Source organism: Cynara cardunculus (genome assembly GCF_001531365.2).
Source record: "Cynara cardunculus var. scolymus isolate 2C chromosome LG 15, CcrdV1, whole genome shotgun sequence".
NCBI classification, from domain to species: Eukaryota; Viridiplantae; Streptophyta; class Magnoliopsida; order Asterales; family Asteraceae; genus Cynara; species Cynara cardunculus.
This window is the reverse complement of record NC_037542.1, coordinates 15,008,202-15,032,334: the sequence shown is the minus strand read 5'-3', so window position 1 is coordinate 15,032,334 and position 24,133 is coordinate 15,008,202. Positions and strand designations below refer to the sequence as shown.

At 36.3% G+C, this 24,133-nt stretch overlaps 3 protein-coding genes across 4 annotated transcripts; 1 reads left to right on the top strand and 2 right to left on the bottom strand.

Annotated features, from left to right (window-relative positions):
• The first annotated feature begins 4,048 nt into the window (after positions 1–4,048).
• LOC112527816 (serine/threonine-protein kinase PBL27-like) lies at positions 4,049–11,547 on the top strand. The gene is made up of 5 exons (XM_025138628.1): positions 4,049–4,512; positions 4,920–5,119; positions 5,243–5,432; positions 9,647–10,038; positions 10,720–11,547. The coding sequence occupies exons 1-5, from the start codon at positions 4,380–4,382 to the stop codon at positions 11,308–11,310; spliced, it is 1,506 nt and encodes a 501-aa protein (XP_024994396.1). The 5' UTR covers positions 4,049–4,379; the 3' UTR covers positions 11,311–11,547.
• Positions 11,548–12,991: 1,444 nt separating this feature from the next.
• Positions 12,992–17,588, bottom strand: LOC112527455 (40S ribosomal protein S3-1-like). 2 transcript variants are annotated; one of them, XM_025138125.1, is made up of 7 exons: positions 17,545–17,588; positions 16,555–16,646; positions 16,324–16,471; positions 15,481–15,652; positions 14,645–14,699; positions 14,436–14,567; positions 12,992–13,442 (listed from the first exon to the last, which is right to left on the bottom strand). In XM_025138125.1, exons 2-7 carry the CDS (start codon positions 16,582–16,584, stop codon positions 13,239–13,241), a joined length of 741 nt encoding a protein of 246 aa, XP_024993893.1. In that variant the 5' UTR covers positions 16,585–16,646; positions 17,545–17,588; the 3' UTR covers positions 12,992–13,238. The 2 variants fall into 2 exon arrangements, with proteins under 2 accessions (XP_024993893.1, XP_024993894.1); XM_025138126.1 differs by having other exon boundaries at positions 17,548–17,575.
• Positions 17,589–18,824: 1,236 nt separating this feature from the next.
• Positions 18,825–21,853, bottom strand: LOC112528583 (protein EARLY FLOWERING 3-like). Its single transcript, XM_025139607.1, has 5 exons — positions 21,692–21,853; positions 20,639–20,967; positions 20,288–20,339; positions 19,671–20,097; positions 18,825–19,258 (listed from the first exon to the last, which is right to left on the bottom strand). The coding sequence occupies exons 1-5, from the start codon at positions 21,851–21,853 to the stop codon at positions 18,825–18,827; spliced, it is 1,404 nt and encodes a 467-aa protein (XP_024995375.1).
• Positions 21,854–24,133: the final 2,280 nt, after the last annotated feature.

The following is a 24,133-nucleotide window of genomic DNA, read 5'->3' as shown; positions in this document are numbered from 1 at the left end:
TTATTTCTCTGCTCTAAACATTTGATTTCGATATCTCCTATTTGAGTATTATACCTTCTTTATCTTCTTTTCTTTATTTTAGCATACGGTATAGTATAGTTGTTGGAGCAAAAATATACCTTAAATTTTCAAAATCATAGTTTTTTTTATTAACCTGGATATCCAACCCGCTATGCAAGCCGACTAATCACATGACGACCACCTGCTTTACAGATAGCCTGGAGTCATCGCATTTGAACCTCCGTGGCCATAAGAGATTTTTATTCTTCCATGGATTTGAACCCGGAACCTCCTGGTGCTTTTGATCTTTGGAGCTAAGCTCAAACCAATCAGGCACCACCATTATGGTTCAAAATCATAGTTGTTGAATATGCTCAAATACAAAACTATCTGGTCCGCTTAGAGTACAGTTTTTAACCCAATTTATAAACTTATCTTTAAAAATGCACTTTACTATAATGATTTCTAACCAAATTATAAAGTAACACCTCATACATAAAACATATTTTAATTAAATAACAACAAAACTGTAATAATTTATGAAATAAAATATTGTGAATCAAATATATATTGTTCAGTATATTAAATTATAGTCTTATATGAGGGGAAAAATCATGTAAAACAATAATTTACGATAATGATTATTATAATATATGGGGTTCTTATTTGATTATGCATATATATATATATACATAGAGGCGTAATTATTTGTTAACCCATTACTTAATATTAATTTTACAAACCAGAGTGTTTTTTTCTTCATATACTGATATTACATTTCTTAATTATCATATTTCATAGATTATCTCATTCACTGGCCATAATTTTTCTCGTTCATTTAATTATCACATTCCGTAATTCATCTTATTTATTCTAAAATTTGAAATTTTCAACTTTGAATCTTCTTTTTATGCAAATAATTTATACCCATATCACGAAACGAAACTGAATATTGCAATACAAATCATTGTTTCACCTATAAACTTTCTGGTTTCGTCTTAATTATCTCATTATCTTTCTGGTTTCGCGTACAAACTTTGGTAAAATTTTGAAACAACCAAAATTCATGCACGCAACGACATTATGAGCTTTAAACGAACATAATTGTTTCACCTGTTAACTTTGTTAAAACTACCTCAATTATATCATTTACTTTCTGGTTTCACCTATGAATTTTGTTAAGAGCTTTGGAACAACTAAAGTTCATATATGAAACAAAAGAAATTTAATTCAAAAAATAACCAAATTTAACGAATAAATGGAATTAAAACTGAATTTAAGGGATAGATAAAATTAAAAGTGATAAGAGAGAGCAGTTTAATTCGCAAGGCAAGGCAGATATGTAAAACGCAAGGCAAAAATCGAAAAGACAACAAAGATTTGAAGTAGAAAACACAAGGCATAAATCAATATGGCTCGACGACTGGAGAGCAGCCGACCAGATAAATTGAAATACTGGCATGGAGGATGGTAGGCGTCGACAGGAAGAAGAACTATGAAAGTCTGGAGTTGGAGCATGGATCGAGCAAGTTTTCCTTCTGGGGAGTCTTTTTGTTCCTTTAAGGGAAGGGTAGTTAGAGAAAATTTATGGCTGACTAAAAAGGACCATGGTTTTTTAGCTTAACGAATAAGCCACAACCGAACAACTTTTTGTAGTTGATCAAATAAATTATATCCCTTGTACAACCTATTAAGCTCTTTTTGAACAACCCCTTAATATTTTACCGTTTAAAGTGTGTTAATTAACATAAAAACATGGAACTCTAAACAAAATATAGAATTCGGGATGTATAAACATAAAACAATGGATTTATGTTTGAAAAAATTATATTATAAAAAAAAGCTCGTTCGATTTATTATCATTTAAAAATACTAAAACCGACTATTAACTTAAATATGACCATATCGGTTTTATATATGATATTAATATTGAACTAATATTTCAAATTTATACCTTTACATATATATCACATGGTCTCAATAAATTCCTCTTATCAAAATATGTTTAAATGTTTAAAACATGTTCAAATTTTTAACTATCAGTAAAATACGCTTCAAGTTCAAAGTTACAATTATCTGATTGGTTGCAAACACGTTATATATATATATATATATATATATATATATAATCATGATTGATGAACTCTCGTTATCCTTGAAGCTCTAATAATCGTGATCCATTTGTCAAACACCATTAATGTACGAAAATACATATGCATTAACCTTTGTACATGGATGCAACAAACTAATGTCAAAAAACGGTAGTGGGAGAATCAAAACCATAGTTACATAAGTTCGTATTAAGCGGAAATTGAGCAACAATCGAATTGATTATCCTCAAGCAACTTGGTGATACTCGATGCAAACCCCAACGAGCATCGAACATTAACCATTAAATCTTGAGCATCTTCTTTATTGCTTGGTTTCTTTGGAGGATTCATAAGGCAAAATGATTGATTTACTCTGTTTTTGGGTGGTTGTCGTAACGGGAAAATAAAATAATAGTGGAAGGGTCTCGTTGAGGGGTTGGATTCAAGTGAGAACATAAACCGTTTCATGAGAACCACTTAGTGGTCCTCAATCGCCTCTTTCAAAATACGATCCTAGAGGGTTGATCTTGCATCATTTATGTAAAGCAGGGGTAATCTCGTAATTTTGTGTTATATATACTTGTGTCATCATGTATCTTAACATGAGAGTTTCCATGTTACAGTACGTACGTTAAAAAAAAATGTTAATGTTAATTATTTTTTGTGTTAAAACATGTCACTTTTTATTTCTTCATATCAAGGTATGTTAAACTACGTTCATTTTGTTAATATTAGCTAAGATTCAATATCTTCATGTCACAACATGTTAAGGTATGTTAAGTTTCGTATCTTCCCACATCAAGCTCATAGAAGTTCGGTTTATTTACGGTTATGCCATCTCAATTTTGTTAGGCTTCGGATCAAACAACTGAACTCATCAAAGGGTAACGAAGGGGGTCTGATGGTTTTCAAAAAAAGACAAAATTATCACATGATCCCAATTCCGTCGTCAAATCATAAATTAGTAATAAACACGTAATGAAAGGTGTCTTTTTTATCAACATGAATATATAACCCGCTATGTGAGCCGATTAATCCTAGGACGAGCACCAGCTTTGCGGGTAGTTCGGAGTCACCGCGTTTGAACCTCCGTGGCCACAAAAAGATTTTTATTCCTTATTGGATTTGAACCTGAGACCTCTAAACATTTTTGACCTTTGGAGCCAAGCTCAAACCAATCAAACACCACTCTTCTGGTTGAAATGTGTCTCTTTGTGATAATAAAAAAAAAACAAATCTTTTAAATAATCAAAAACATTAAAAAAAACATATCTTTTACATAAAATGGCTAATTAAACCCAAAATCGCCCTACTGAAATTTATTACAATTTAATTTTGAAATATCTTATCTAAGATACACCATTAAACCTAAAATTATACATTGAAGCGTATCTTTTATAAATATATCAGAAGCATACCTACATATGACGTAGTGTCATATATTTGTACAAGACGCACAAAAACGGAACGAGAGCTCAAAAAGAACAACACAACCAATGAACGAGATAAAACCACACCGAAAAAAAAAATGAAAACAAAAGGCCTCGAACCCAATCACCGCCAACACCGAGTACCCGACTACCAATTTCCTTGAGACAGATGCCTTTGAGGAACGCAACAACAATGCACATAACTTTTGAAAATATTCTAGAGGGAGTTTTATGTAAAAAATATAATAAAAAACCAACCAAAGAAAGACGTATTCAATGGGGGAGAATGAGAGAGGAGTGGAAGCACCTATGGAGCGGGACCCCACCCAACACAAAGACCACCGGAGCCGTTAATGATGGCCCGAACCCGTAATTTGCTCCTATTCCAAAGGACAAAAAGAGATTCGAAAATACCCAAAACCACCGTAGATTTCCAGAAGATTACACCACAATCTACTTCACCTAATTCCCTCTTAACCGCTCCAAATTTCCCCAAAATAAAAAATCCAATCTTTTTCACTTACCATGATTCCACTCCTTTCTTTCTACACACATATAGATATTATTATTATATTTCTTTAATTTCCCTTCCCTTCTTTTTCCTCTTCGACCATCAGTTTCTTCAATTTGTTGATCTGCTTTTTTCGGTGAGAAACAACAAGTTACTGTTGATCGGTCACTCATGAGTTAGCTTATGGCCTCCAATTTTTCATTCAGAATCATAGTGACCAAGAAAGGGTTTGGATTAAGATAGTGTCTTCTTTCGCAAGTGGTGGGTTGTTTAATTTCGTATGTATAGAATACAAGAAGGGATATAAAGAACCCATCAGATATAATTTGTGGGTTTGTTCTTTTTGGCATGGGTGGGTGTTTTCCATGCTTTGGTTCATCAAACAAAGAAGGAAATGGTGTAAAAGAAGTGTCGAAGAAGGATATTGGGAAAGAGGGTTCAGCTACACATCAATCTCATCATGTTAGTAGGGTTAGTTCAGGTAATTAAACACCTTTCCATCTTTGAATTTTCGTTCTTTTTTTATGTATTTTCTTTTGGTTGGATGTGATGGGTTTTCTTAGCGAATTCTTGCCTGTTTTACGCATCTTCAATTTATAGTCTGATCTGGTTCGTTGATTAGTTTCTTGATTCGATGACTTGGGTCTTTTCAAGATTTTGAATTGGTTTGAAGTAATGCGGTGGTTCAAGAATGTATCTTAAAGATCTGCTTTAAAATTTGGAGATAACTTTTGGGCTATTAAGAAATTTGGCTGTGTTCATGTGAATGCAGTGAGAACATGGAGTGCGAATAAATACCTTTGTTTCTAGTTATAGTTATAACCTTAGTTTCGGTTTCATATGTCTTACTAGGGCTTTATTGGGTGTCTAATTCCGTAATTCTTATAGGAAAATCAAAATCTCGTGTTAATTTGGATCCCAAGAAGGACCAAATGGTTACAAAAGATGGACAAACAGCAAACATTGCTGCACAGATTTTTACTTTTCGCGAGCTTGCTGCAGCAACAAAGAATTTTCGTCCCGAGTCCTTGCTAGGCGAAGGTGGATTTGGGCGTGTTCACAAAGGTCGTTTGGAAAGCACAGGACAGGTGATTGTGTTTGAAGATTCATATATTATCACATGCCTGAATGTTGACAACTAATAAGCTAAATAATCAGTAGGAGGCTGTTTTCTAGGTCTCTAATCTTGAATAGTTTTTTGTTGTTTGCAGGTAGTTGCTGTGAAGCAGCTTGATCGAAATGGTCTTCAAGGGAATAGAGAGTTTTTAGTCGAGGTTCTCATGCTTAGTCTCTTGCATCATCCAAATCTTGTCAACTTGATAGGTTATTGTGCAGATGGAGATCAGCGTCTTCTTGTTTATGAGTTTATGCCTTTGGGATCGCTCGAGGATCATTTACACGGTCAGATTTTTCTCTCTGCAAAACATGCATTGGACCTTCACTACTTTCAATTCTGTTAAGTTTATTTACGGATTTTACTAGAAAATGGATGAAATGACATTGTTGTCCAACTCTAACATGGCAAATATACAAACATGCCGTTAAATCACCATAACATTGTCTCTCTTTCTTCCTTTCTGAGAGGTTTTTTCTTCCTTGCCTTAGTATTCATATCACTGTCTCTATTTCTTTTGTTTGGATTCAACTGAATCATTGCACAAGCTCTGGCTTAGATTTGTGAATTAAAGAACTCATAACAATGTTTAGGATTGAAGTAGGGTTCATGTCTAATGGATTTGGTTAGTATCCGGAGAGATGAGTGTTTCAAACCATTTTAATTGACGCTCTTCTTTGAGTGAGCAACTTACTTGTGAAAATGCAAAAAGAAGCATTTCCATTAGCATAAAATATTGAAAATGGGTGGATTTTCAATGGTTTTTTTTGGGTAACCGTGGGTATTCAAGCCAGCTTACACACAGCAACTAATCCCCCGTGCGACCATGAATTGCCTAGAGTCGTCGCAGGTGAACCTCCATGGTCACAAGGGCTTTGGCATCGCCTTAATTCGAACCCCGGGAAGATGAGATTTCCACTACATCCCCCTTGAGCCTTGACCAGTCCGTCGCAACCCAAGTGGCTATGGATCTTCAATGTTGTCAAACTCATTAATAGGTTCTGCAAGCATGACATCCAAAATGGATGAAATGATTAGATTGTCCAAGTTTGACATTGTAGATATACGAGAATGCCCTTAAATTTCACTTCACCATCATTTTAACTAACAAAGTCTTTGAATGGGCTTTCCTTCCTCTCAAAGAGGTATCCTGAGATTGGGGTCAGATTGTTCCTGCGATTCGGATATGCAGTTTAACCCAACACCTTATGGCACGAGCTGACGACAGCCATGCATCACCTGTGTCCGTGTTCCTGAAGGCACCCCTCTCTTTCAACAGGATTTGCGCCATGTCAAGCCAAGGATCCACAAGCTGAGCTTGATCTTACAAACGCAATTTCTTGATTAGTGATTTTTATCAGTCTACCAAAAAGAAAGCGAGTCCTCTTATTTCACTCTTTCTTCGCATTTTTCCGCCCCACTTCACTGTTTCCATACCCCTAACTTTGTCTTTTTTCTTTGTATTGAACTTGGTGAATTCCAAAGCCTCCCAAAGATATCACCGAATATTAGACCTCAATCATGTACTTCGATTAAAGGACTTATAACAATCTGTAGGTTTGTCACAGAATCCAACTATGCATAATGGAATGACCAAAGGTTATTCATTAATTGGTCAATTCAGAAGAAATGTTCTTCAAAACTCCCTCAAAGAATTGTAGCTTCCTAAAACACAATCATATTTTTATATGAACTTATGCTGGAAATGACATGCTAAATAAAGCTTTCATCAGACTCTATAACGAGATAAGAAGAAAGGACTAGAGTGCCATGGTAGTCAATGTTTTCGTGTTACATAGGGACGAAGAAAAAGTTGGGGAAAAGTGGAAGTAGTTGGTGATTTGAACAATTAGAGGCCTTTTTTTGTTATTTTGTTGTATATAGCCAATAGTGAGTTTAACACCATTAAAAATCTATCCGTGTTAACCTACTGCTTACCAACAGTAGTGTTTTCCTTTGTACTATCACAATTACAGTTGATTGTTCAAAAAGGAAGTGCCAACTTCAAGGGTTCGAATGTTAATCACTCAGTGTAGCTGCGATTGATATTATCTTTTGTGGTTTTGTATTTTGGGTCCCTTAGGAAAATAGTATTCTAATACTTTCACTTTGATTTGTTGTCGACCCTTGATGTGAATTTATCAATGTTGTTTTCGTGAGTAGTTTGCATTAGGCTACCGCATTGCAAAGTTGTAAGTGCATGAGTTGTTTTGTATGCATATTCTCATAGATGATTTAATTGGCTATTTGGAGTTAATGATGTGGTATTTTCCATACCTTTATTTAAACTGTGTAAGAGTACACCAATCTGATTTTATTGGTTGTCTTTGGGTTTATAGTGAAATCCTACAAACCGAACACAACAAAGATTCCAAATCCTTCCACGAAATCCAAATTCTTCAAAATCCATTAAATCAAACAAGCCCTAATATTCTTGAACCTGCTCATTCATATTGGTGGTCTAACTCAATTGAGTCTGCTAGTGACTTAAGTATTTTATGGTCTTTCTAGTCCTAATGGATTTATTTGTTAAAATCTCGTGTTAAAAGTTTAACCATTCTGCTAGTTTGTGTGCTTTTGTGAAACACCAATTTGGTACCCTTGTCAGATGTCATAACTCTTTGTATATGAACGGCATATCACATGAACCATGGTATATTATATCAAGTATTGCTGCATGCAAGAACAAACATTTGTTGGAGGTGTCCCGTGTCTGTACCATGTTGGTATATTATTCAGTTTGTGTTGCTAGTTATCTGAATTATCATAGCGGTCTACTACTTTAGGACATATGTTTACCATTTGCTGCTTCTCTTCTTCATATTTGATCATAAAATTCTTTTTGGTGTTTCTTATGCGCATGATCTTAATCTTACCTTCACCAAACATTTTTTTTTGAAGTATATAATATTTATAAATACTCAGGCACACTCCTTGCCTTTGACGAGGTTTGAGCCCTTGACCTCTTGGGAGATGGTCTCTACCAGTAACCTAGGTACCACTAAGCCAATGACCCACCACCGACACTGCCACTGGTAGTATTTTGACTGTGGTGACTACCGACCCTTAATAAACTAGAAGTTCACTTTCAAAAGTAAGTGCTGGCTGTCCAATTCTACCCTTTATTATGAGATGGAGAAAAGTTTGTTACTCTATCATTAAGGGTAAAATCATCATTTAGTTAATCAAAGAATGTAATATTTACATATTTATAAAACCGTGTGCCCTTTTGATCATGGACATGTATTTTGGGACGGAGGGAGTATTTTTTCTGGTACTAGCCTACATATATGTGATATTTCTGTTGTTTGACATAGGGAAACAGTTGGTTTTTTATGTCAATTTGTTTTCAAATTATTATGCTTCAATATTCATTGTGAATAGTTTTCATACAGTTCCTAATGTTCACAAGACCATGGCTCACCTTGGATGAAAAAAATGCTATTCACACTTGAGATTTGAATGCTTGTTGTATCTTCCCGAAGGATTTTGTTGGATGTAACTGTAAATGGGTGTATATAATGACACTAAACCCTTTCTTGGTTGGAGATATGGAATTCTTATAAGTGACAATAAGCCGTGTGGCTAATTTGATGTGATCCGGGTTGTGATTGCTTGGAATTCGATGAATACTTAAGTTGGTCATTGCATTAATTTGATATCAAGAAACGCATCTCGTATTGTTGATATTGAGGAGGATGCATGTGTATCGTCCTTAGTTTCTATTATTCGGGTCGAGCTTTTGGGATTTATTGGTTGAGGTCTGACTCTGTGTATGGCCTCAAATAACTTCTTTGGGGTTTGAGTTTCTCGTTTTCTTGATCCCATAAAAGAGTTGGAACAGGAAAGGCAAACTGACAATTTCTTCTTGCTTGCCATTTTGACGACATTGTGATTACCCTTTATTATGCAGGACAAGTTTGAGAATTTGTCTTGCTGTAACGTTATGATTCTCATCACACAAAGAATTCACTCTTGTTCCAATCAGTAAAATGCTTAGCTTTTCAAGATTATTCATTATTCATTATGAATGCCATGCATGTCATGAATATCTATCACGACATATTCATCATGAATAATTCATGAGTAGTTGGTTCTCATGATTCTGAAAATATTTACGGTTCTCAAATGAGCCTGCACCTTGTATCTTATGACCTTAAACCGACTTAGGGCTGTGTGGTTGGTTTTCCATCAAGTCCTGTGTGGATTAATCTGTTTGTATGGATTGGGAAGGTTTTTGTTTGGGAGGGTTTTTCATAGATGGAAGGAGCCTGTTTTTTTAATTGTGAGGGTCAGGTTTGGAAAAACTTGGCTTTTTGCATAAAGCTCCCCCTATAAGCTTACTGAACAGGTCACTTTCTATATCATTGAGCCACTACCAAACAATCATGTATAGCTGACCAAATAAGTTGTGAGTCACATCAATTAAGCTCATTAAGCTGCTAACAAACAGACTCTTACTTAGAACTTACAGTTATGGTATTCCTTTTTTTTCCTTCAGATCTTCCGCCAGATAAAGAACCTTTGGACTGGAACACGAGGATGAAGATTGCTGCTGGTGCAGCCAAGGGTTTGGAATATTTGCACGATAAAGCAAACCCTCCGGTCATATATAGAGACTTAAAATCGTCCAACATTCTTCTTGATGAGGGATACCACCCTAAACTGTCGGATTTTGGGCTTGCTAAACTGGGTCCTGTAGGTGATAAAACGCATGTCTCCACCAGGGTGATGGGCACGTATGGCTACTGTGCGCCGGAATATGCCATGACCGGTCAACTCACATTGAAGTCGGATGTCTACAGTTTCGGTGTCGTTTTCCTTGAACTTATCACTGGACGAAAAGCCATTGACAATACCCGTGCTCCTGGAGAACATAATCTTGTTGCCTGGGTAAGTCGTAATACTCTCACTTTCTTTAGGGTGCGTTTGGTTAAATGAACATGGAAAAAAGGTGGAACAGACCCATATTTTACTAATAGACCGTTAAAATAAAACTTAATTCTCTTCTAAAACATCAAACGTCTCCCTCTTTACATTTTTTTATTTATTGTATTTTATTCCCTTTAAACTTTCACTTTACTGTCCTCAAAATATTATTTTTATACGATTTATATATTTTGGTTAATTTATCTAATAACAAAAAATATTATAGAAAAGGTATAAAATAAAAACTGGAAACTAATAAACTTCATATTTTGGTGTTATTCTAATCGTTGACGAAAACTCTCATGATATTTTGAATTATTACAATTTAATTAATTATATAAATTAATCAAAATATATAAACAACTCATTAGGGATAAACTGATCATTTTATCTATTATGTCCTATCATGTCTTGTTCTCTCCTATCCCCTCCGGATGACTGGACGGGACGGGACGGGTGGGAGTGAGGTAGGTTGGTAAAAGAAGTATGGACGGTTGTAACGTTTTAATTTGATATGGTTAGTTTAGTAATTTACCAATCTTGTCCGATCTTAACATCTATCACTATCAAAATCATGCAATTTATAGATTATGGTTATCGGTATCTGTTTGAATCCATCTATTTCACTTTTGGTGCAATTTATAGGCACGCCCACTTTTCAAGGATCGGAGGAAGTTCGCGAAGATGGCTGATCCATTGCTGCAAGGACGTTATCCGGTAAGAGGACTTTACCAAGCACTTGCAGTTGCCGCAATGTGTTTGCAAGAGCAAGCCGCCACACGTCCCCTGATTGGCGACGTCGTGACGGCTCTAACATACTTAGCATCTCAAACCTACGACCCCGAAGCCGCCAGAACCGAGAGAAGTAACAGAGGCAGCGGGTCCGGTACTCCCAGGAGCCGAAGGAACCCGAGTGAAGGCAGCGGCGGCGGCGGTCTAGATAGCCTCGATCCCCAGGGTTCCCCTTCTGCTTTCAAGAATTCTCCAGATTACAGGAAGATAGGAGGGGATGGTGAAAGCAGTAACGGAGGTGGTGGTTCTGGGCGGAAATGGGCGGTGGCGGAGGATCTGGATGGGTCTCAGAGGAACAGTCCGGCGAATACGAGCAGAGGGAGGAACCGGGATCGGGATCTTGAGAGAGAACGAGCGGTGGCGGAGGCTAAGGTTTGGGGAGAGAATTGGAGAGAGAGGAAGAGAACGAACGCGATGGGGAGTTTCGATGCGACGAACGAGTGATATCGGTGGGTCGGTCGGGTATTTGGTGTTTGCTTTTTTGTGGGCAAATAAGAGTGATTTAGGTCTCTCTAGTTGCTGATTGTATGTTGGTGGGTTGGTTTAAGGATATTGTGGCAGATAAAAGTAAAAAAGAGGAGGGAAGTGCAGTTGGAGGGGTGTTGACTTCTGTAAAAAAATTCAGATTTGGGTTTTTTACTGTTTTTATGCAAACTTGTTGGTAATTATATCATGAATTTGAGTTAAAAGGGTTTTCTTATATTTCAACCCGATTTTCGATGTTTTTTAACGGTATATGTTGCAAAGTACCAATCTCATCCCATGGTCGTTATTGGGTCGACCAACTGGATTGGACCGGATTTGTACCCGAAAGCTTATTGTGTGAAAACTCCACCCTTTTCAACATGCCTACTTGTTAGAACATAAAAGGGTGGAGTTTCCACTAGGGGTGTAAATGAGTGAATCAAGTAGCTCAACTTGGAAAAGAATACTCGCACTTGAGCTCGCATATTTTTTGAGTTATCGAGCTTGAGTTTGATGCTTGTTTATGGGCTCAAACTTGCTATCGGTTAACTCTTTTTATTGGCCCGAGTTTGATAATTTATATATTTTTATTTTATGATTTATGAACACATGATCATGTCTGGCTAAAAAATGTGTATATTCGAATGACTCGGCTCGACTCGAGAAATCCAATTGAGTTTTAAAACATTGGTGTTATGAAGTTCGACTAGATAAGTAAAACGAGTTTTATTTTATATTCGAGATCGATTTGAGCTCAAAAATTATTAAACTCGAGATTGAGTAGCTCGTTTAGAAACTCGACGTATTAAGTTTTATTGACAGAAAGGCAACTTCTGTTACGCTTGCCAGATTACATGTGTATTGTCTTCTCTAATGATCCTTATTATCACATCGTTAATTTGTTTCAGTTAGAGTGCATTTTGCACACAAATGAGATTGGACAGACAAGAATGATGTAGGCGGGTAAATGAATTTTAAAAGATTTCAAAGTTTTAATTTAATATGGATATTTTATAGTAATTTACCCATCTTGTCTCATCTTTCATATTTTTATTCTGTCTATTTTAAACAAGTAGAAAAATTATTTTTCATCCAACTCAGATACTGTAAAACAACACTTGGAAGACGTTAACAAATGCTTACCGGATCACTTACCTTACCAAGTGAACATGACAAAAATCACATTAAGAGGCATGGTACAACCAAGGTTCTTATCCAATAAGTGAGAAAAAACGCTTTTATTCGGTTAGCACTAAGTGGTAAGAGATGTTTACAAACACTTCATTTTAATAGCCCATAAACATTTGGTAAACAATCCCTTATTATCATTGCCAAAAACCTATGACAACACCGTTTATTGATAAACATAATAATCCCCCAAGCCACAAAACATTTAGCAGCTATTTGGTTAGTTTTCCATAAAGTCCAACATAAATAAAGTTGTCTACGTAATTGAGAAGGTTTTCATTTGGAAGAGTTTTTCAGAGATGAAAAGAGTTTTTTAATTGGAAGGGACAGCTTTGGAAAAAATCTAGCTTTCTACATAAACCCTCCAACAGAATCTTAACGAATAAATCACTTTCTATATCATTAAGCCACTACAAGATTGCCATGTATAGCTGACCGAATAAGCAGCAAGACCCATTAATCTCGTTAAGCTGCTAATAACTATGCCTTGTATAACAAAAGGGGCTGAGCATGCGCTCCAAAAAGAATCAACACAAAACCATGTTTGAAGAACAGTACAAAATTTTAATAGATAAAACTAACAGTAGGCCAAAAACCAAGTCTTAATAATCCCATCAAACTCGAAAAAAAGTTAGACCGAAATGAAAATTTATCTTGGCGAAAGTTTCAGATACGTATCTGCTCGATCATACAACTCTAATCCTCTCACCGTAGTAGTTTTAAACTACAGGAACAGGCATCGGAATAGGCTCATCAGTAATCACAAGTGGTGGTCTATATTCCTCTACCTCTTTTGGTGGGAGTGCGATAACGTCATCCTTGGGCATATGGATTATCACATTATCAGGCAAAGGCGTCTTCGGGCCAAGCTTTCCGGTAGGGTCCCAATCGAGCATGATCTTCACTTTGATACCAAGAACACCCTGAACACATAATGGAGTACCAAGTTATTTGAGGATATGATGGAACTGTCATATGAAAAATGGTTGCAAAGAAAATTTCATTTTCCATCATCCAACTTGTGCATGTTTTAAGGGTGTTCATCTAAACCGCCCAAATCGCCCACTCTGTACCGCACCGCAAAGCGCGGTTTTGAACTTCCGAGGTGCGGTTGGCATTTTTACCAAACCGCATTATGCAATATGGTTTGACGTTTTGAGTTATCAAACCACCGTTCAAAGTTCAAACCGCACCGCACATATATGTGGAATATTTTTTAATCTATTTTCTCCTGTAGTCCATTAATAAGTCCAAAGTTTTGAACTTCGAAAGAATAATATTAATAAACTATAGCCCAATAATCCATTAGGCTACACTTTAATTAAGATTCATGACACAATTTCACCATATTTTTTTCAATTTTGTGTTGATATGCAACTTCAGCATTCTAACTTGAGTTACTTTCAAGTCGTAATGATTTTGTTTGAAGTTAATTTTTTTATTCCAACTATTTCTAATTTATGAAATATGTATTTGGATATCAGACATGTTGACACTTCATATTTTTTTTGGACTACGGTCACGTTAGAGTGGATTTCATAATATTGTATTTTAAACGTAAAGTGCCGTACGTACAAACCGCATAAACCGCACCGCAAAGATGTTCAAACCACGTATTCGATGAGGTTTGTAGTTTTGCCCCAAACCCCACCACAAACAGCCCTAGTGCATTTAGTATGGAGAGGAGTGAGGACTTGATAACCAGGTGAAAGAATTATGGAAGGTTTTTAGGGTTTTATTTTGACACAAGTAGTTTAGTAATTTACTACCAATCTTGTATCAATCTCCCTGATTTTTGTTCCACCTTTTTTGGTGCATTTTTGTCTTACTCGAGTCTATTGTCAAACCAAAAGTGGGACAACAGGTTTTTGTTCTATCTAGCATACCATACGCACCCAGAGAACAAATGGTTTTACCTGTCTTAGAAGCACGTGTCTTACAGCAGAGTCGATATACTCTTTCACGGGTTGACCAGATGATACCATATACCCATCTTTGAACTTCATTGATTTCGCTCGTTGAGCTCTAAGCTTTCCGCTGACAATCACCTGAAAGTGGTCAAGGGTGCTGAGTAATATAAAAATTTGTCTTGAGATAACAGAAGAATGGCCATCTATTTACATACCTCACACCCTTTTGCCCCATTCTCCATGACAAACCTTAGAACACCATAGCAAGCCCTAAAAACAGTCCAATAGAATATGAGTTCATATAATCATATCGAACTAAATCTGGACTATGATGGTATGATCAAATACTTATTCGTTTATACTTGAAAACAGAGCTATATCATGTCCCAGTTATAGATCACCTGTTTTCCACTGTATTAAACTGGAACAGTTACCGCTCAGGCAGAGGAATGAAAATGACAGAGAATGAAAACTGGAATGAATTTTCATTCCTCCCAGTTTAACCTGGTATGAAAAATTGGGATTCCATGGGAATGAGCCCATTATGTAATATAAAACCAAACAGTTTCTTTTATCTCATTAATTACTGCTTAATACCTCTAACCAAACACCCCAAGGGGGGCATTTGGTTTGACAGAATGGTTTTGAGGGATTTAGATTTGGAAGCATTTGGAATTTTTGGCGTGTTTGTTTTGTAGGATTTGGAATGGAATTGAATTCAATTCTTTATAAACAAATTATAAAAATAATTAAATTACTTTTTTATTAATCGAATATTTCAAAACAAATGTCTTCACATGTTTTAAAACATTATTACATACAAATCCTACGAAATACCAACCATCCCTGTGGGATTTCAAAAGCCTATGTTTGTGGCATTTCAATGAAATCTCGAGATTTCAAATCCAGGAAATCCTTGAAACCAAACATGAGATAGGAATGGAATTGAATTCCAAATCCTCCAAAATCCAATCCCGCAAACCAAACGGACCCTAAGTGTATTATCCTGCTGAATAAGAGCAAAAAACTTAAATATTTAATGTGTACAAACCTGCGGACAGCTAGCCCACCAAGAAGCTTGTATCGCAAAGATTCAGCCTGGGCAATGGCACAGAGCCCTCTGTTGTTAACCCTTTCAGCATAAAGCTCCACACTGTTTTCAGGGAACTTGAATCGCTTCTGAACAAGAGATGTCAGCTCCCTTATTCTCCTTCCCTTCTCACCTGGATAATCAGTTTCAATAAGCAAATATTAGATAACCATCATTTTACGAGTCTGTTGACAACTTTGTCTAAGTTAACAATCAATAAGAGCTCAAGAAAAAACAGTAAAACAGAAATTTGTATTTATCACATTAAATTGTTAATCCTTCCCACACACAACTAAATCCCTAATTAGAGGGTTGGATTCCGGTGAGAATGGAAGTTATGGTGAGAAGAGTAAGATGGGATCTCCACCCCTGTATCAATCCTAATTGCAGCTCAATGGTAATAAGACACCGATCAAGTCCGGTGAGAAACAAAATTCATGGGGTGGGGGTGAGATTAAAGTGATCAAAGATCCATATCCCTTCTTACGCTTCTCAAAATTAACTCCTATTCTCACGTGATACTTCATCCTTATTAGAAGAATATAACAGTCGCTAACCACGAACTCAATCTTGATGACTTGAATGAGGATTGAAACCCTTCTTCATAAATTTGTCATCCTCATGTCATAAGTGTTTAGCACATCATATCAACAAAAAATATTGAAAGTTCAAAATAGTTATGAAATTCAGCGATGAAGACATGCGAATTTGCTTCATATTTATCCTATCAATAACTTAGCAAGTTTATGGATTGTGTTCTACGAATGAATGACTAAATCAAACATAAAGTGATTAGAATATTACCAAGCACGTTCTGGGTACGGGTGGCCCTGATGATAATCTCTGTACGCATAGGCGTAACCCTAACTTCAACACCAGAGTAACCATCTTCTGCAAGTTCCCTGGTAAGGACCTCATTCAACTCAGCAAAGAACACCCCATCAGCTACGAACTGTTTTGCAAAAACGAATAACATATGATCTATGAGAAAACAAACATAATATCAACTTGTAACCGTAAATTGATAAAACTAACCTTTCGTTTTTTGCTCATTTGAGTCGCCATTTTCACCTGTAGTTATAGAAGATAAAGAACACTCACCCCAACCGCTTTTTTGCTGCTTCCCCCTAGCGAAATCAGATAAAAAAAATTGCAGTTATGTTAAAGAAACCATTATAACATGGATTTACTATGGTATTCATCAAGTCCCAATTCTGTTTCCATAGAAAGTGTAAGGGCCTTTCTGTCTGCAGCTTAATGAGCTTAATGGAACTCACAACTTATTCCGTCAGCTATACATGACTGTTTGGTATATAGAAAGTGGCTTATTCAGTAAGCTTCTCGGAAGAGCTTTATACCTACCCCTCTCAATTAAAAAACATGGTCCTTCCACCAATGAAAAAACCCTCCCAGAGAACCCAATTAATCCACCCAGGCAGCTTTATTCATAAAGGACTTAATGGAAAACCAACCAAACAGCCCTAAGATTGGGTGGGCATTACTAATCACAGCCAACCATGGTCGTAATGAGCTAAAACTGGAATCACCAAAAAACCTATACACCCTTTCCTTCTCCTACAAAAAAGGGATACCCCTTTGATTTAATGTCAATGCCCAGGTACCAAAACAAAGTTTGACTTCAAAATATAGAATCACACATTCATGCACGCCATAATATACGCGTGTAAGTTGTCAAAATACAAGTACAGTACTTACAATCTACCTAAATCTCAATTAACCTTCAATAATACATTCTACTTCTAATTGAACATCAATGAAATTCGTGTATACGTATGTTGCAAGCACGATGTTGTTCGTTAATCAGAAAACAAGATACAGCAGGAACAAGCATGAGGAATTTTATCAAACAGTTGGCCTCCATCAGAACACAAAATCTTCATTTCAACATAAATGAATCTTCACTACCAGCAATGACTCATCAAATTCAAAGAAGCAGCTCATAGAAAACCCTAGATCATAGCACAAAATGGAGCAGATAAAACACACCATAAACAGAGTACTCACCACAGTTTCTGTTCTGCTTCTGCTGCTGCTCGCGAAATCGCATCGACGGTGCAAATGATATTGAAGGAACGGTTATAGAATTAGGGTATTCATCGGACGGGCTTTAAGCCCAAGATAAAAGTGAGTTGGTCAAGCCTCTTTGGAGGCCATTTTTGGCCCATTATTATGGTGGGTATTATTGACGCTTACAGAAGAAAACGTTATTTAAAATTTACAACCATTCAATAACTAAACGTTTTTTGTTAAGATGTGTGTTAAATAGACCATTTGTCAACTCCAAGATTGGCGCTGAAATTTCCTCATATATGGAAAGCTTGTCGTCAGATAAATTCATTACTTTATTTGTTCAAATTAATAAGATGTCTACGTAGTTCTAAAAATGTTAAAATACAGTACATGACAACAAATCACGGTCTCTGATTTGTTTTATTAACTGTATCTATTTTAATCGGTTTATATGCACCTCGACTAATCCTATGTTGCTCAAAATACCGATGAACCCGGCTAATTCAACCCAAAGTAACCCAACGCATAGTTGATACAATATTAGGTCAAATTGCATCTATTAGGTTGGAATTGGGTTAGGTCATTTGAACACAATTGAACCCGATGAACCCGATTCTTTTCTATATTGTGGCTATAATATGATTCTTAAGTCCTTAATTAACATATGTACATTAGACATTAGACTAATTTGTAATCAGCTATATTTAAAATTATGTTTTAATTTCAACCATAATTTACTTTCTTATTTGCATGAACCTTGAATTTTTTTTTAATTTGTTAGCATTTTCTGTATGTTACTATTTTAATTTTATTTCGTTTAAACATAAACACCTAGCTAGATTGTAAAATGATGTATCAAAGTTTCAACCGATCAACCCAAGCCATCTCGCACAGTTTGGGTTGGGTTGAGATTTTTTAAACCGCAAATATTGGATTGGATTATTCAAATGTCTTTAACTCAACCAACCCAACTCATGTGCAACCCTACCCAAGGTGCCACAAAAAATTGGGGCCCAAAATTTTCTAATACACATGAGAGGAACACTCAAAGAAATGCTTTTATATGAATTATTACAAATCAATGTTATTTTTGGTGATAAAAATAATATATCGAAGATTTTTTCATAATATTAACGTTGCAAATATTTTGTATGCATATGCTTATGAAAGGTGCCGTGACATATTTTATGAAATGACATTATTACCCCTAAACAAGTGACGCATAACATGTATATATCTCCAAAAATGCAATCAAAACATGTATTATTAGTGGGTCAAAGACCATTTGGTTGATTTCTCTCTTGTATGGATTGAAAAATCCGAGCTACAGATTCCGTTGTCGATTGGGCACTGTGCGGTACGACTCTGATAACACAAGTGGGTTCCGCACCACGCTCGGACGAAGGACATGTCGGGAAAAGAGGAAGGGTGTCTTGGTTTCGCGTTACGTTGCTTTGACTGCTTGCTATATTGACTTGTACCTCGCTATCGTTAGACGTGTGAAACTTGGCCACAATCGGAACATTACCCGAGCTCTGACATTGCATGTTAAATGGATTCATTTCTTCACCACCCGATGTGTTCATCGTTGTCATACCATAAGGAGGGAAGAAACCATGGGAGGTCGGAGGAACCGGCGGATGGAATCCCGGGGGCCATTGGTAAGGTTGCGTCGGCGGTGAGACTCCATGGTTTACAAAGTTATGCCCTGATATCAACAAGTATGAATAGTGATATATAATCATAAAACGCTATTTCAACGACCCCAATATATCCCATGTGGATATGGGGTCGTGGTTGGGATGTACGCAAACATGACCTCTACTCTAAATTGTGCGAAAAAATAGAAAGTTCGCTAGGCGTTAAGCATACTTACATTATTGATTTAAATCTTTATAAGAAAGCATATACGAGTGATGAAATTGGATAAATATCAGTTAATTGGTTAAAATTCGATGGATTCAGGTGAGCACGGATCGAATCAAACCCGACCGATCTAGTTTGAATGTTGAAATTTTAGATCTGATTCGATCCATTTACAATTGGATAATCAATTATGGTCGGTGAATTCTAATTCGATTGAATGACGCGAAAAAGTATTTGTGAGTATGGGATCTTACCGATAATTGGAGCTGATGTAGGAGGTCCAGGACCTGGGAGCAAGTATCCCGGTCCAGGGTAAGGCTTGTAGATAAGTCCTTCGGAGGGAGACATAATAGGGATTAGCCATTGATGCCCGGGTAGTTGAAAATTCGGGTCGGATGGCGGTAACAGATACCCAGAAAACGTGGAATGATGGTTGTTTTGAACGGAAAAAAGAGGCGCCTTCTCAACAGTATTCTCGACTGAAAAGTCCCTCGTGTCATCCTTTGGCCTCTCAACAACATTCTTGACTGAGAAGTCCCTCGTGTCATTCGGAACATTTGTTGACGACTTCAGAGCATACTCTACATGAACCTTCTTGATCGGAGAAACTTTTGCTAGTTTCCCCAAAAACGCATCATCTTCAACCATCGGTGGGGGGAATCCCGCAATTAGTTTTTGAACCTGTTGCATCACGCGGTGAATCAAATTGCATTTGGTACGCATAAATAACTGGATCAGATTGTAAAGTAATTGTGGACTGTTTTAACGTGACATGCTAGTTTTGTAATTTATTGAACGTGTCTCTGTCTCTTTGATTTCTGTTGCATTAGTAGACTACTAATAATCAACTTCACAAGGAAGAACGGTATACCTTTATCAATCTATGTAGCTCAAACACTTGACCAGAAAACGCATTTCGTTGGCTGCAAACACCATGAAAGTAAAATATAACAAGAAAATACTCCTCCATAACTTTAAATATACGTATAGGGATCAAACGAGAAAAGGGTCATACCACAAGAATGGTTAAATCATATGTGATTACGGAACACATCAACGCAAGTGTGTGCGGACAACTTGACCCGTGACCTAGGTCGCAGCCAACGTCGCGCGTAATCAGATGTGATTTTACACCTGGGTTCAGTGTAAGATCATATGTGATTTGATCGTTCTCGTGTTATTTTATTTGATTATTGTTCTTGTTTGAATATCTATAACTTACTTGACGATGGCTCTTCTTGCCTTCAAAAATTGATTCTGACCCATAATTCCGATGGCATTATCAGGAGAGATGTCGTCTCCGGATATGGAATCTACCATCGATATCCCAGAGACAACATCACCATTAATAGGATCACTATGTTCGAGATTTATTTCAGATTGTTGAGCAAAGACCGAAGCTCTGAAATCATCTTCCTTTTGTTTCTTTTTTTGCTCTCGTTGCCGTATTTGATTATTTAAGTCAAAGTATTGGTTACTCTTTTTATCAGCTATATCCATTGTAGGAGTCCGTTGAAGTGGGAGAAACGAACCCCTTTTGCTCATGTCCCCCTGTAATCATACAATAATCGCAAAAGCTTTTCAGAAACCGCTCATACAACTTACAGATTGTCTGAACAAAAAGTCATCATTGCTATAACAAATTTAGGGGATGTTTATTAAATGCTTACCCGGTATGTGTTTACAGGGTAATTTTTCTTACCGGATGAACACGGCGAGACCCAAGAATCTTACCCGGTAAGTGAGGGTAACGACTCTTACCAGGTAAATTGTTGCATATCATTCCATTTTGATGTACTACATCCATAAAATAAATTATAGTGTTGACTAATAACGATAAACGCTTACCGGGTAAACATTTAGGTAAACAGCCCATTAGTATTTTATATGACATTGTTTGAAAAAAAATTGATATAAAAATAATTGTTCTATAAAAAAGGTGTTCATATCTATATAAAAAAATAATAGAACACTTTATTTGTGTCCAAAAGCTAACTATTAACAAATTATTATAACACTTATACGATAAATGTACAGATGTTTGATTTTATAAAACAATATATTAGAACATTTAGACATATTTGATGTCTTATAAAACCAATTATGTTGTAGTGAAAACCGATACAAATCACTTAGATAAATGTACAATTAATTGATCATATAAATTCAAGTCATGTAAAACAGTCTATTAAGACATATCTGATATCTTATAAAACCAATTTTGTTGTAGTAAAAACTGAAACAGATCATTTAAATAAGACGATTAACAAAACACATGGAGTAAATTTGCACTCACTTGGGATGAACGTATACTAAGCTGTTCATATAAAGCCATCTTGTTCCTTGGAGGTGCTCGTGGCCCTCCTTTTTCAGCATCGTTTACATGAAGTCTTGGAAATATTGGCCACATATTCTTCTCATCTACCCCTCTTTTCATCCTTCAAAACTTCAACAGCTATGTTATTTTAAACGATTTGGAAATCTGAAAAAAGTTTGCTACAACAACTATGCTAAATTTTACTCAAAAATAGAAAAAAAGAGGAGAGAGAATACAGAAAAATCTCTAAATTTGAAAGAAGAGAGAGAAAATATAGCATAACTGTTGGAGATGCTCTGAAAGAATTTATTCGATGGAGAATAGAATCGGAGCAACCCTGCTTACATACAAGAAGTCGAATCTTTAATAACCTGATCGTGAATCAGGTGTTTTCCATAAAATCAAGAAATTCGAATCACACAGTGAACGCATATGTTAGCTAAAGATTTAAAAAAAGAGGAGTGGATTCAGAGCGGAAATATATGTAACAGTTTTTTGTTGTTTGTTGAGGAAAACGAATAATTTTATAGACATGAAACGGGTATCACGGAAATGGGGAAAACGTCAACCTTTGGAAGGATGTTACGGAAGGCTCTGATTGCAGGATCATGTATTAGATTGTTTAAGATGTTTGACGTTAATAAGTCAAAGTCAATTATTTTAGGCAGTAAATCTTTATGTCTGTCTAAAAACAGTCATGTCCTAACACAAGATGACATCATGTCCATGGTTTTGAAACGGATTCCCGTAACCATGAGCGTGTAGCAAAAATGCAGGTTAACCACAAGGGTGGTGTCTGGTTGGTTTAAACTTACGCTCCAAAAGTCAAAATCGCTTGAAGGTCTCAGGTTCAAATCCAATGAGAAATAAACATCCCTTTGTGGCCACGGAGGTTCAAACTACCTGCAAAACAAGTGGTCATCCTGGGATTAGTCGGCTCGTATAGCGGGTTGGATATCCAGGTTAATAAAAAAATGCAAATTCTAGACTAGTCCAGTGTTTATTAAAACGAGGATTTTACAAAGTATTTGGTTTTTTTATTTTTATAGACTGACGGTCAAACATTCAACCTGCACTAAAAATAGCAAGGTTGAATGTTTTGTCTCCAAATATTTCGATCTCGACCTCTCGTTTCCGTTCTTTCGATTCCATAATTCGAGCAATCTATTTAAAATCCTGAAAGACCGAGTTGACAAAATGGAAACTCTTTTATTACGATTTTTGTTTCTTTCCCACCCTTCGAGTCCCATCTCCTCCGACGTTCAAAATGTTAATCAGACCAAGAAAAAGAAAATGTCGTGTGTAGATAGAAAAAGAGCGCTCGGCTCCGTATACATTATCTTCCATCTTGATTAACGATTTTGAGCAATGGCAAGAAGCTTCCCGACAAGCGAGATTCCCAAAAGCAATTCGTTGGTATCGCTCACGTTACTTTTTGTTTTGATTGCATCAACAATTGCGATCGCTTCACCCGTTTGTGCATTAATAAAACGAAAAACAAGCAAGGAGGAATCGAATAAAAAAGATCAAACAAAAGAAGAAAAACCAGAAGAAAAACAAAAAGAAGTCGAAGTCAAAGCTGAAGCCAAAGCCAAAGCTGAATCCGAGGACGAAGATGACATGTCTTCATCGTGGGAATCATCACAATCGGAAAACGAGCAACATTCAGGAATCACGAGGACAACTTCTTATCACGTGCGGTCAAATCCAAACGGTTCTCAAGGAGGGAAATTGACTTCGTGTATGAGCACGAAGGATGGGACTCGTCGACACAAAAAACACAGAAAACGCAAAAAACTCAAAAAACCGCTCACAAAAAATTTGAAACACGAGAATTCGATTGTGAAAAAGCCTATTATTTTAGGGGAGAAATGTAAAGTCCCGACCGACGACGAGGAGCCGGTTGTTTACGACGAAAAGGGAAGGGAAATCTCTACGTTTCACAACAAAGAACCAACCGTTGTGACTTTATCTCGAAAGTATTCTTGTGTTAAGTAGGACGTGATATCGATCGAGTCTGTAAAATATTTCGTTGACCATGTACTATTTTTATTAAGATTATAAAACTTGTTAGTGCATCAATTTTGGACGTCTTAACAAATTTCGAACTCGTGAAACCACTTTTTTACACTTGAAACTTCACAGCAAAACGCTGTGAAGGTAAAAAAAAGTCGAACTTTCACAACTAAAACACCGTGAATAAGCGTTTTGTTGTGATGTTTCAAGTGTAAAAAAGTAGTCTCACTAAAACAGACTGATCTCATGTGATACCAATTTTTTAACCATATATATATATGCACACTTATTGCAACGAAACAATGCTCACTATTAAAATTTCTTAAATTAAGCTGTCAATGATCCGATAAGGGTAAACATAAACGATTAATGATATTTATTTAA

What these genes read in the sequence shown, in the direction of transcription:
- LOC112527816 (XM_025138628.1), top strand. Translation starts at nt 4,380, where the DNA reads ATGGGTGGGTGTTTTCCATGCTTTGGTTCATCAAACAAAGAAGGAAAT. An exon ending in TGTTAGTAGGGTTAGTTCAG is followed by an intron (nt 4,513 to 4,919) that starts GTAATTAAACAC and finishes TAATTCTTATAG; the next exon opens with GAAAATCAAAATCTCGTGTT. An exon ending in AACATAATCTTGTTGCCTGG is followed by an intron (nt 10,039 to 10,719) that starts GTAAGTCGTAAT and finishes TGCAATTTATAG; the next exon opens with GCACGCCCACTTTTCAAGGA.
- LOC112527455 (XM_025138125.1), bottom strand. Translation starts at nt 16,584, where the DNA reads ATGGCGACTCAAATGAGCAAAAAACGAAAG. An exon ending in AAATGAGCAAAAAACGAAAG is followed by an intron (nt 16,472 to 16,554) that starts GTTAGTTTTATC and finishes TTTGCAAAACAG; the next exon opens with TTCGTAGCTGATGGGGTGTT. An exon ending in GGTGGGCTAGCTGTCCGCAG is followed by an intron (nt 14,700 to 15,480) that starts GTTTGTACACAT and finishes GACTGTTTTTAG; the next exon opens with GGCTTGCTATGGTGTTCTAA.
- LOC112528583 (XM_025139607.1), bottom strand. Translation starts at nt 21,853, where the DNA reads ATGAAAAGAGGGGTAGATGAGAAGAATATGTGGCCAATATTTCCAAGA. An exon ending in GCAAGAAGAGCCATCGTCAA is followed by an intron (nt 20,340 to 20,638) that starts GTAAGTTATAGA and finishes TGGTGTTTGCAG; the next exon opens with CCAACGAAATGCGTTTTCTG. An exon ending in TACATCAGCTCCAATTATCG is followed by an intron (nt 19,259 to 19,670) that starts GTAAGATCCCAT and finishes TGTTGATATCAG; the next exon opens with GGCATAACTTTGTAAACCAT.